General features: G+C 45.4%; 1 protein-coding gene across 1 annotated transcript in view; it reads right to left on the bottom strand.

Annotated features, from left to right (window-relative positions):
- Positions 1-2,471: 2,471 nt before the first annotated feature.
- The window catches only part of ttc27 (tetratricopeptide repeat domain 27), a 127,555-nt gene continuing 117,027 nt past the window's right edge, over positions 2,472-12,999 (bottom strand). The window contains exons 17-20 of the mRNA XM_023970027.2: positions 8,922-9,119; positions 8,227-8,338; positions 4,208-4,308; positions 2,472-4,049 (exon numbers count right to left, since the gene is read on the bottom strand). Coding sequence (XP_023825795.1) covers positions 3,924-4,049; positions 4,208-4,308; positions 8,227-8,338; positions 8,922-9,119 — 537 coding nt within the window. The 3' untranslated portion in view covers positions 2,472-3,923. The remainder of the gene's footprint in view (positions 4,050-4,207; positions 4,309-8,226; positions 8,339-8,921; positions 9,120-12,999) is intronic.

Genomic DNA, 12,999 nt, shown 5'->3' with positions numbered 1-12,999 from the left:
CAACAACCCACATGAGTTACTTGTCAAYAGTTGCGCTGGGGCCATTCCTGGTGGCTTCTAATTTCCCACGGTTATCTCTAGTTCCTGTCCTCTTACACAGCAGGGTTACCAGCAAACCCTGTGTAAATTCTTCAACATTTCCTCATTATTTCTTTGAAGATTGCAGGGGATATTCCAGTACTGGAGTGAGTTCATTGAAGACATGCACTATGGAGCACACAGAGTGGTTTTAAGGGCCTACACCCAGATGAAAATGAGCCCCATTGAGTCATTGTGTGCGCTTTGGAAAACATACACAGTACCACGAAGTCTTATGACGTTGGTTCTCGAGTGAGGGATATCTATCTAATTGTCTTAAAACCTCTATGTCCCGGCACTCAAGGTTTGAAGTGGGTGGATACCACAGGAGGCTGCTGTGGGGAGGACGGCTCATAATAATGGCCGTAACGGAGCAAATGGATTGGCATCAAACATCAAATACCATTCAACTTATTCCGCTCCAGCCATTACCACGAGCCCGTCCTCCTCAATTAAGGTGCTACCAACCTCTTCTGGGGGATACTGGATACAGTGGTGTCATACATAGATGAAAAAAAGAAAGCCCTCCAGAATGAGGGAGCGGAAAGGAGCGGTTTGGGAAATGTTGCTCTGAMTTTCACACACGAGGTAATGGTAACCAGAACCCAGTGTCTGTGGAGCAGCATCCTCAGAGAAGGGGACAGATCTGTGGAGAAAGACAGGGTGAAGCACGTGTCATCACCAATGATGCAACATGAAATACACTACATATACACAAAAGTAAGTTGACACCCCTTTCAAATGAGTGGATTCGGCTATTTTCAGCCACACCCGTTGCTGACAGGTGCATAACATTGAGCAATCAGCCATACAAACTCCGTTTTGGGTTTCCATGGCCGAGCAGCCGCACACAAGCCTAAGATCCCCATGCACAATGCCAAGCTTTGGCTGGAGTGGTGTAAAGCTTGGCGCCATTGGACTCTTGAGCATTGGAAACTCGTTCTCTGGAGTGCTGAATCACGCTTCACCATCTGGAGGTCTGACGGACTAATCTGGGTGTGGCGGATACCACGAGAACGCTACCTGCCCGATTGCATAGTGCCRACTTTAAAGCTTGGTGGAGGAGGAATGGTCTGGGGCTGTTTTTCATGGTTCGGGCTAGGCCCCTTAGCTCCAGTGAAATKAAATCTTAACGCTACAGCATACAATGACATTCTAGACAATTCTGTGCTTCCAACTTTGTGGCAACAGTTTGGAGAAGGCCCTTTCTTGTTTCAGTATGACAATGCCCCCGTGCACAAAGTGAGGTCCAAACAGAAATCGTTTGTCGAGATCGGTGTAGAACTTGAGCACTGACCTCAATCCCATCGAACACCTTTAGGATGAATGGAACGCCGACTGCGAGCCAGGCCTAATCGCCCAAAATCAGCGCTCGACCTCTCTAATTCTCGTGGCTGAATGAAAGCAATTTCCCGCAGCAATGTTCCAACATCTAGTGGAAAGCCTTCCCAGAAGAGTGGAGGCTGTTATAGCAGCAGAAGGACCAACTCCCTATTAATGCCCATGATTTTGGAATGAGATGTTCGACGAGCAGGCGTCCACATACTTTTGGTCATGTAATGTAGCTGGGCAGAAATGCAATCCTCCAGTCACTGATTAAATCTAGGTAAATCTCATGTGCCATAACTGTACATGTGCCCAGCAAACAGAGTCAGAGTCTGAAATGAAGTCTGAAATTGGTCCTGGAAAACATTTAAGTCATAGCAAGTCTGTTGGAAGGGAGGGATCAACAGACATGCACAAGTTGTATGTAAAATATTTCAGTCAATGAGCTTTCAGGTCACATTTCTATACAGAATGTTACTCTTCTGATAAATGTTCTGATAAATCTTATTTTGTAATAGAGTCCTTGCTCATGGACATCCTGATGATTGATTCCTAATTCATTCATACCACAATGAATATCATGAAACGTGATGCCATTTTGGTGTTGCTCGTAGGCAATGACCTGACCATCGTATTTCAGCTGCAGTTGGTACTTTATGAGGGTGTTGTCAAGTTGTCACTAAGAAACATCCGGAATGTTGAGAAGAAACAGGAGGCTGAACAAGCACCCTGTTTCCCTGCTTCAAAGGGAGGCCTCTCCAAATGTATGACGTCATGGCAGCAAATCAGTGTTATGTTTGACAATTAGTAGGCAGATATAACTATATTCTCCCTGTGTCTGCTGGATATATGACAGTAAATGATAATGACCATTATTTCACATTTGTATTAAATGACTGACATTCTGGGACAGAAATCTGGTTATGATCGAGTGGTTTGGTATGCAAACAAATTGTGTAATCAAGACCTGTTGAATATATGGAATGTATTGATACATTATTCTTATGGGTGATGCACACTTCCTTCCCAATCCATAGATTGTCACCAGATTGAAAAAATAAATGTGCCATTTTTATAACATATGACCTTTATTTTGACAGGGAGTCAATAACATCAAATCAAATTTCATGAAAGAACTACAGCTATGACATACACGGAGTATACAAAACATTAAGTACTCTTCCCATGACATAGCCTGACCAGGTGAAAGCTATGATCTCTTATTGACGTCACTTGATAAATCCATTTCAAATCAGTGTAGATGAAGGGGAGGATACAGGTTAAAGAAGGAATTTTAAGCCTTGAAACAATTGAGACATGGATTGTGTATTTGTGCCATTCAGAAGGTAAATGGGTAAGACAAAAAATGTAAGTGCATTGGAACGATGTATGGTAGTAGGTGCCAGGCGCACTGGTTTGTATCAAGAATTGTAACGCTGCTGGGTTTTTCACGCTAAAAAATGTCCTGTGTGTATCAAGAATGGGCCACCACCTAAAGGACATCTGTGGGAAGCATTGGAGTCAACATGGGCCAGCATCCATGTGGAATGCTTTCAACACCTTGTAGAGTCCATGCCCCGACGAATTGAGGCTGTTCTGAGGGCAAAAGGTGGAAGTACAACTCAATATTAGGAAGGTGTTCCTCATATTTGGTGTACTCAGTCCATAACACATGTCCATATATACTCGTATAAAAGTAATTTCCTCCCTAAGTCACCTACACTGTAGGCCTTTCCTCCAATGCAAGGCAGAGACACAGTCCATGACAAAGAGGCACAGGCAAAGAAAAACATTTCTACGATAGCAATAAAACAACAAGTATGATAAAACAAAGGCAATGTCAAGGTCATTTTTATTTGGGAGAAAATCCATGAGGAGAAGATGGTAGGATCTGTCTGTAGCCCCCGGGGCCCGAGGCATGATGATGATGAGATGGCTGTACTGTGCGGGGGCTGCCTCCATGCTGTCTGTCCTGTGTGAGTGAGGCGAGGTGATACTTTCATGGCCGAGTGCTTCCACGGTGATGAAGGTCCACACTTTCCTGTCCTGCTTCACATTCTTACATTTCTCATCTGCAGAGCTCTCACTGCGCCTGTGGGAGTCCAGCTTTGGGGGGGGGGAGTTATGACTAATATATTCTCACAAGGCAAGCTTGGTTCTATGATCATAAGGCTTCATCTTTGTACAATTTATGAATGTATACATTTCCTGATTTCTATAGTTTCCGCAGAGAAGGTGTCTTTTTGATGACCTGCGGGGTTGAGCTAGCATTCCTTAACCATGCTTTACACCACACGCCTCAAGGGGGAATTATACGAAATTACACTTAGTACATACGAGTGTATCACAGTCCTTTACAGTTAGTCGCATCTCTTCTTCCCTGTAAAAGCGTGTAAAGTACTCTTGGTAAGGACCAGGGTGAGGGGTGCAGGTCACCTGACAGTGTCCCTAGGAGCCATGTCTGCTCTGGGACAAGTTTACTGTAGGAGGTCCTTAGAGGTGTGTCTATAGTGAAGCATTCATGCTGATTCGCTGCGCAGCTGGCCACTCTGGTCCTGCAGCTCCGTGATAAGCTGTTCCAGCTCTTTGACTTGATCAATCAGGTCGCCATGGATCTCCCCAGAAGCAACATCTGTGTGCAGTTGCTGAGGAAAATCAGTGTAAAGAAATTAAATTACTACATTTGGTTAAACGTTATCGCAAAAAACGTGAGGTCGGTGAAGTAGTTCAGGATTGATGTGAGTAGTCCGGTACATCTGTATGTGGTGGTGGGGTGCTGGCATGAAGACCAAGTGTACTGTACCTTGGCTTTGGTGGCCAGGCTTCTCAGGCTGAGACGAGTGGAGGACAACATCTGCATTGCCTCCTGGGGGTTACTCTTCTTTTTACTACAGCTGAGGGTCACTGTGAACACAGAAATGTGAGAAATAGAGACAGAAAATACCTATTAGCAGATACATATTTGTGATTAAAAGACAGAGACCCTTATTTATGTCTATTAAAATGAGTGACTGCTGGAAGGAGACAACCACCCATCATGGAAGGGTCAGCAGAGATGAGGGGTTTCTGGGTCGGGGTCCATGGACCTACCTGCCCTGGTGAGACACTGTGGCACCATGGACCTATGCATGACGAACAGGTCTCATATAGACACACGACTGTGGGTTATACTGCACATGTGTGTGAGTCATTTCYCCTGGGACTGGTTAATGGGCGCTCCACCTCCCTCAGGGAGATTTCTGCAGTCAGTGACACTTCAGTGGACCTCATCTCATTACGCTGAAGACACTTCACCGCTCAAACCCGCCGCGAGTGGCCTGGCAGCTAGCAAATTAATAATAAGACGAGACCTTTTTCCCCAATGTCTTTTTAATCACTCCTGTGATTACTGTCCGAGATAAGATAACCAACATGTCCTCTGGAACGCTTCACAGTGAATCTGCATTCAACAGGATGAAACACCATCCACACAAACACCATTCCTGACCCCAACAAAGTGATGACTAAAGTTCAGAAGAACTGGTGTTATCCTGTGCTGCTTTGAGAAACATACCTCAACAAAGCTATGTTCCTGAGACCAGTGATGATATTGATGGGCTATTTCCCCTGCATCGCAGTCTTTTGTCTTGGTGTTTACACAACACCTTTTATCTCTCTCTCGCACGAGGAAGGGAACACAAGCGGCGGTCTCTTYTCCTCTCTATCTGTGCTACACCTTTTCCCTGTATGGTCCCCTTCAGCTGCGACAGCACGAAAGGTCAAAACGGAGTGATTTATGGATGAGGACCTCTTCTGCTCTACCCTCCTTGTTCTCATCACTCTACTTTTTTCTCATCCCTCTCTTCCGAGCTCTGTGGATGCAGTGTCCAGGCCCATCATAGAGGTTGGTTGCGAGTGAGGCTGTGGTAGAAGGGCTTGGTGGGTTCTGATCCATTTGCTAAGCCTGTCTCTCTAATAAATGACTAAGATCAAAAGCTCTCTGGGTCTTTTCTGAAGGGCTGAAGGACAGGGGAGGCATGTGGGAGTGTTTTGGGATACATACCACAGCCTGTGTGAGGAATTAAGTGTATGTAAGGTGTGTACGGTGTGTGTGTGCGCGCGCGCATGCGAGAGAAAAGGTGTGACCTGAGTGAAGATGATCCCTAGCGACAACATCAACCCCAGAGATGTGTTGGGGAAGGCAGGGCTGCGTCCTTACACATTGCTATTCCTACCGTGTTATCCTGACTCCCTCTAATGTTTAATTCAACACAGCATCCGGCTGTAATGAAAAACCTGGGGATTCTCGAGATTAACAACTTTAATGGAGTTCTCCTATAGGACACTCTCCTTCCTTTGCCTGCTGTCTCCATCCCCTAACCCCCTCCACACTAACACGCAAAGCAATTGTTTGGATCAGGATTGCGTCTGCAGAGGGCAGTGGGGTAAGCGGCTTGTTTGTCTTTTTAACTCTTCTCGTGTCTGCAATCCATCATGTCTCCTCCCTACGCGGCTGACGCAAAGGCCTGTAGGAGACGTGACATTAAGCGTGATGGAGTGTTCATAAGTCTCCGCCAATAAGCGGCGGTCACGTGTGGCTCGGGTGTGTCAAAGAAACGTGTGTGTGTGTGTGTGTGTGTGACAGGGCCTAAAATGAAACACCTGCCAAATGTGGGTAGATTTTGGCATTGTCGGGTAAGAATGTCTAATTCACCAGCCACGTTGCGGGTGGTTCACTCAAGGCTCGACAGTGTGAGCATTTCATAAAAATAGTCAAGTCAAGTAAGCACAAGTGCTAGTTGTGATTTTATAGCTAAATAAATGCTGTAGTAGCTGTTTTCAAAGTATTTCTGCCGTTTTGTTTCATATCTGGTAATGCTCAAAGCAAATCGGAATCCTAACGCTAATGCTATCCCACCTCGCGCAACAACACCGCCTGTCTARGGGGCTGTGAGCACTGAGTAATGTGCTGAAAGATTTGTTTTTAAAGGCAATGCGCTCAGGCATTGGTCTAATTTTCTCTAAAAGCTATTTYAGTGAGACTTTGTCCTCGTGTTTCTTGGCTATTTATATTGTTTTGTTCAGAAGCTAGGTTGCTTTTCAATGTTTGAGTTTTCTTCCACAGCTAGCAAAAGGAGATCTCAGAGTTTGTCGGCTTCTACTACTGAGATTCTCACAGGCACATGAAGATAGGAGTGGCCCTTTTACCAAGGTAACCTTAAAGAGGCAGTCTCTGAAGACTTTTTAATATAAATGCTTTAGTCATTTAGCAGACGCTCTTATCCAGAGCGACTTACAGTAAGTAGCGAGTGCATACATTTACATACTTTTTTTCGTACCGTTCCCCCGCGGGAATCGAACCCACAACCCTGGCTTTGCAAATGCCATGCTCTACCAACTGAGCTACACGGGATTGTGGTCACAGAATATCAAATTAAATCGAGCACATTACTTTGCACTAGTATTACATTTATTGTTTTAGAAACATTACCAAGCATGCTCATCTTTTTTTTATGTGTTGTGTCATTATGGCACAAAAAATACTTCGGCTGGTAAAAAATCTGAGTGTCGGGTTGATTTAAAAAAAATCTACAGTACCAGTCAAAAGTTTGGGCACCTACTCATTCCAGGGTTTTTCTTTATTTTTACAAATTTCTACATTGTAGAATAATAGTGAAGACATCAAAACTATGAAATAACACATATGGAATTATGTAGTAACCAAAAAAGTGTTCAACAAATCAAAATATATTTTATATTTGAGATTCTTCAAAGTAGCCACCTGGAATGCATTTCAATTAACAGGTGTGCCTTGTTAAAAGTTCATTTGTGGAATTTCTTTCCTTCTTAATGTGTTTGAGCCAATCAGTTGTGACAAGGTAGGGGAGGTATACAGAAGATGGCATTATTTGGTAAAAGACCATGTCCATATTATGGCAAGAACAGCTCAAATAAACAAAGAGAAATGACAGTCCATCATTACATTAAGACATGAAGGTCAGTCAATTCTGAAAATGTCAAGAACTTTGGAAGTTTCTTCAAGTAAAGTCGCAAAAACGATCAAGCGCTATGATGAAACTGGCTTTCATGAGGACCGCCACAGGAAAGGAAGACCCAGAGTTACTTCTGCTGCAGAGGATAGGTTCATTAGAGTTAACTGCACCTCAGATTGCAGCCCAAATAAATGCATCAGAGTTCAAGTAACAGACACATCAATATCAACTGTTCCGAGGAGAACGTGTGAATCAGGCCTTCATAGTCGAATTGATGCAAATAAACCACTACTTAAAAGGACACCTCCAGGCTGTGTAAGGGCTATATTACATTTTTTTCAACAGGACAATGACCCAACACACCTCCAGGCGGTGTAAGAGCTATTTGACCAAGGAGAGTGATTCAGTGCTGCATCAGATGACCTGGCCTCCACAATCACCCGACCTCAACCCAATTGAGATGGTTTGGGATGAGTTAGACCGCAGAGTGAAGGAAAAGCAGCCAACAAGTTCTCAGCATGTGGGAACTCCTTCAAGCATTCCAGGTGAAGCTAGTGGAGAAAATGCCAAGAGTGTGCAAAGCTGTCATCAAGGCAAAGGGTGGCTACTTTGAAGAAAGTCAAATATAAAATATATTTTGATTTGTTTTGGTTACTACATGATTTGATATGTGTTATTTCATAGTTTTGATGTCTTCACTATTATTCTACAATGTCAGAAATAGTAAAAATAAAGAAAAACCCTTGAATGAGTAGGTGTGTCCAAACTTTTGACTGGTACTGTACCTGCCACAGTGGTTGGTATGTGGGATAAGGTCTGTGCGTGTAGGGGCAGGAAGTGCGTCACTTACCGTTGGCAAGATCTATGGCTCTCCTTATCACCTCCTTGAAGGTCCCAGTGTCTTTCTCCCAGCCGCTGACCTGCACCTCACAGCGATGGGCCTTGGACAGGAACTGCAAAGCCTGACACACACAAATACACACACACACACACACAAGAAAATCCATGAAAAACAATTATCCCCCAACACACAGAATGTTGTGGGCTACCACTTTGAACTAAATATTAACTTCCCATGAAGCCATAAATCCTTACCAATCTGTTGGCCACACCAATCCATTTGGGTTATAATGAACACATTAAGTAAACACATTTAATGAATAGAAAATTAACAGAAATCATCGCTATGGCGTGACTGGCCTATGGGAGGCAGTGGAAAGACAAATAACATACCAGGACTAAGGATCATAACTCACAAGTCACGCTTAGGACATGATTAAGGAACAGTTTTATCAACAGCCCACTGCGTATGACAAGAATACACAGACCCATCTATCACTGTGTGGCCACGTGCAACTTGCTCACCATTAGTTACCATCGCCTATGAGTTATCAATGAGCCTATAAAGAGCTTATTAACAGGATCCAAGTCCATTACAATAATGACTTTTTCACCTCCCCTCCGAGCTCATACAGTATATTTCATGTGTGGCGTTTGCACAGTCAAATGTCACGGGGACGTTAGAGGAATGTTAGAGGGCCTTACTTTCTCGTTGTCCTCAGGCCTGGTGCTGTGGCCGTCTCCGTAGAGCAGGGCGTAGTGACGCCAGATCTCAGCGTCAGTGCTGTGGCGAGACGTGACGCGCCCCAGGAGCTCCTGGACCTTGGCCCGYAGAGATGACGCCTGGTCGCCATGGTTATCTGTCATGTCCTCCACCACCGCTCGCACCAGGATCTCTAGAATCTGGAACACAGGAGAGTCAGAATGTGAACGGACCGCTCCTCTGGTTTGAAGTGGGAGGAGTCGGAAAGAGTGGAGCGACTGCTTGTTTAAAGCAGGTGGTTGTGGTTTGGTGTGTGAACCTGACCACACTGGCTTCAATTACATATGTCCTCTCTCAACATAAACCAGTTGGGTTGCCTCAATGTTGCGTGGCTGTGTCATCCTCCGTTTCTAGTTTGGTGATTGCCGTCTGAGCAGGAGGCTATTTCACACTGACGCTTTTCGCACTTGGTTTCAATTTCACCTCGCACCCAACTGAATGTGTGGCATTTGCCCCCCGCTCAAATTCAATATGCTTGGCATTGAGAGTGGAATATAGAGTGGAATAAAACTGCCAAGAATTCATGGGACTTGTTTTCTATTGTAACAAAAAATGGAAATGTATGCACAGTCACGATCATCACGCAGTACAATTAAAAGCGCTTGAATAAATAGCCTAGAGGGCAGAGCAATGCTGGATTTCAAAACATAACCTCACCCTCTTTGTTTACTTTAACTAAATGCTTTCCCATATGAATAATAAAACGGTATCATCAGCACACTGAAAACAAATAATCAAGTTACAACGCAATACACACCACTCACTCACACACGGGCATGTCATAGTCATAGCTATATATACTAACATGTTCCATAAGCAACAAGCAGGAGACAGAGGATGATATCAATGAGAAAAATCTCAAAAGGTATGTCCATGTGCTCCACTAAAAGCCAGGAAGTGCAGCAGCGTTCCCGGGCCTTATCCTGTCTGTCCAGGGGAATGTTATTTGTGAAGCCCTCATGCACCGCTCCGAATACCAACACTCTGAGCAAGCTGAGTAAAGGCAGGGGAAAGGAGAGAGGGACAGATGAATGGTGAAAGGTGTGAGCTAAGGGTTGGAGATGTCTCCCCTGGGTTTGTGTAGTCTGTGGGGAGTGTGTGTGTATCTCCCCATGGCAGTGTGTGTGTGTGGGTATGTGTGGCCTGGATTGGAGGAGGGTGTGTGTGTGTGGGTATGTGTGGCCTGGATTGGAGGGGTGTGTGTGTGTGTGGGTATGTGTGGCCTGGATTGGAAGGGGTGATGTGTGGTGTGTGTGTGTGTGGGGTATTGTGGCCTGGATTGGAGGGGTGTGTGTTTGTGTGTGTTGTGTGTGGGTATGTGTGGCCTGGATTGGAGGGTGTGTGTGTGGTGTGTGTGGGTAATGTGTGGCCTGGATTGGAGGGGGTGTGTGTGTGTGTGTGTGGGTATGTGTGGCCTGGATTGGAGGGGTGTGTGTGTGTGTGGTGGGTATGGTGGCCTGGATTGGAGGGGTGTGTGTGTGGTGTGGGTATGTGTGGCCTGCGATTGGAGGGGTGTGTGTGTGTGTGTGGTAATGTGTGGCCTGGATTGGAGGGGTGGTGTGTGTGTGTGGGTATGTGTGGCTGGATTGGAGGGGTGTGTGTGGGTTATGTGTGGGTATGTGTTGCCTGGGATTGGATGGGGTGGTGTTGTGTGGGTATGTGTGGCCTGGATTGGAGGGGTGTGTGTGGGTGGGTATGTTGTGGCCTGGATTGGAGGGGTGTGTGTGTGGGTGGGTATGTGTGGCCTGGATTGGAGGGGTGTTTGTGTGTGGGTATGTGTGGGCCTGGATTGGCAGGGGTGTGTGTGGGTGGGTATGTGTTGGCCTGGATTGGAGGGGTGTGTGTGTGTGGTGGGTATGTGTGGCCTGGATTGGAGGGGTGTGTGGTGTGTGTGGGTATGTGTGGGCCTTGGGATTGGAGGGGTGTTGTGTGTGGTGTGGGTATGTGGGCCTTGGATTGGAGGGGTGTGTGGTGGGTAGTCTGAGGGTGTAAACTGCAAGACGGTGTGCATCTCCTCACGCGTCTGTGTGTAAGTGTGTGAGTCTCCCCATGCTAGTCTTTGAGTTGGTGTGTATGTCTACCATGCGCGTGCCAGGGTGGGGGGCCTGGTTTCCCAGAAGTCAGCTCCCTTTGAAGTCGTGGCACTAGCAGAAAGCCTGTTAGTGAACAGCTTGAAACCCAGGTGTTCGCTGAGCCAAGCTTTTTACTTTATCCCAATTTTGATTGTTCACAGTAAGAATGTAGCCAAAGGTGAATGAGACCTCTAGCCTACTGCACATATCCATACAACCACTTACAGGGAGGGATTTCACATTCACAGTGACGGAATCACCAGAAGAGCCAATGCATTTCTTGAAGGATGATTGTGTGTTTGAAAATCACTTCCAAATTGTATGTCTAAAGAGGCTGTTTAAAGACTCCATCCCAGAGAGTCTTGACACCGAGTTACCAAATGACCCAGCTCTTAGTTAATGGGTTGTAAGTTCAGCTGCAGGCGGGCTGGCACACTGCCTCTGCTCGACTAGATTATTGTTTAGTCTCCAGTTGACTGTGGCGTGCCTCGCCGGTGGAGGAGGAAGAGAATCTGTGAGGAAGCAGATCTGAAAGCTGTAAGTGGTGTGAACTTCAACAGGCATGAGGGAGAGGAAAGGCCCCCTTTACAATAAATCTGGTCTAAACCAGACAATCAAACACCTTATATCCAGGCTTCACAGACAACTGTTCTGTATCTATACCTGGGGCTAAACCTTCCAGATGGCTTTCCAACTGAATAATGGCATAGCCAAGCTCCTAGCAATCATGCAATGTTCTTGAATGACTAAAGGCCATTAAAAGTACAATCCAGTAAAATGGTTTGATAACATTCTTCAAATGAATTATCTCTGTGTAGCACTCTCTGTGTAAGAGAAGATCATAAATGAGATCTGTTGAAACGAGAGCACTTCTGTAAGGGCTGTTCCAGAATGTGTGTGGTCTACTGTAGGACAGTAGGTAAGGCGAGGATGAATCCTCCCAACTGGCGGTCGTCTCAGCCCTTAAAACAACAGCCGTCTAGGGAATCCGGAGTGTCTCTCCCTTCTCCTTCTTTCACTATATCGCTCTTTCTACCTCACCCTATTTTACAGTCCCCCAAGTGCAGTTCCACGGGAGGTCTGATTTAAATTTGTTTYCCTTCTCACCATTTGCATGTAACAAACTACTTGTCTATAGATGCTCTTTAGTGTGCTCCTGGTTTTCACAGTTTAAGTGTACCACTCCCCCACCTCTGTGTTTAAAATGTCAACGTTCTCAGGTGCTGGAACAAATGTCATTCTGCATACCATCCCGGTGCAGCAAGTATCTTGCTACACACACTCCTCTCTGGACCCTCAGATAAGATGCCGGTCGGTGTATGTGTGTGGTCCAAAGAAAGATACTCTGTCTTCATACCGGATAAAACATTTCATAATAATAATCTCAGTGTGTATGTGAGATGGGGGTTGTGTGGGTAATAGCAGAGGCCCTCTGCCTACTGGCTCTGAGAAGGGGTTGGTCTAACCTATCAGTTATCTGTTATACTGGTACAGTAGCTGGAGGAAGTCTGTGGGAAATCAGGGGAGGGGAGGTGCTGGGTAAATGAGTGTTAATGTTGATTGATAKCTCTCTTCTGCCACTGGGGCACCTCAGCGTCTGAAGGTAATTTCAGCCTAGAAGGTCTGACAGGATTCATCAGATCGGACTGTCGATGATGAAAATGTGTAACAAATTAAATCCCTAAATGGGACTTTTTGATTCAAGTTAAAGGGGAAATTGTACGGATCACTCTCCCAGATTCCTGCTGTATCCGGTTATAGTGTGAAATTAAGAGGAAAAGTAATATCCTCCCACGGAGAGAGAGCAAGATAGAAAACGGAGTAAAGGTTTGATGTATCCCGAGTAACGAGAGATTTGATCCATTTTCAATGAGACCTTTTCTTCACGGGGGAAATAATTATTTTCTGTCTCAAAGGAATGTGTGAGTGAGTGTGTCCATCATAACCC

This window comes from Salvelinus sp. IW2-2015, linkage group LG25 (assembly GCF_002910315.2).
Source record: "Salvelinus sp. IW2-2015 linkage group LG25, ASM291031v2, whole genome shotgun sequence".
Classification (NCBI taxonomy): Eukaryota; Metazoa; Chordata; class Actinopteri; order Salmoniformes; family Salmonidae; genus Salvelinus; species Salvelinus sp. IW2-2015.
The sequence above is the reverse complement of the archived record's forward strand: the minus strand, read 5'-3'. Positions and strand labels throughout refer to the sequence as shown.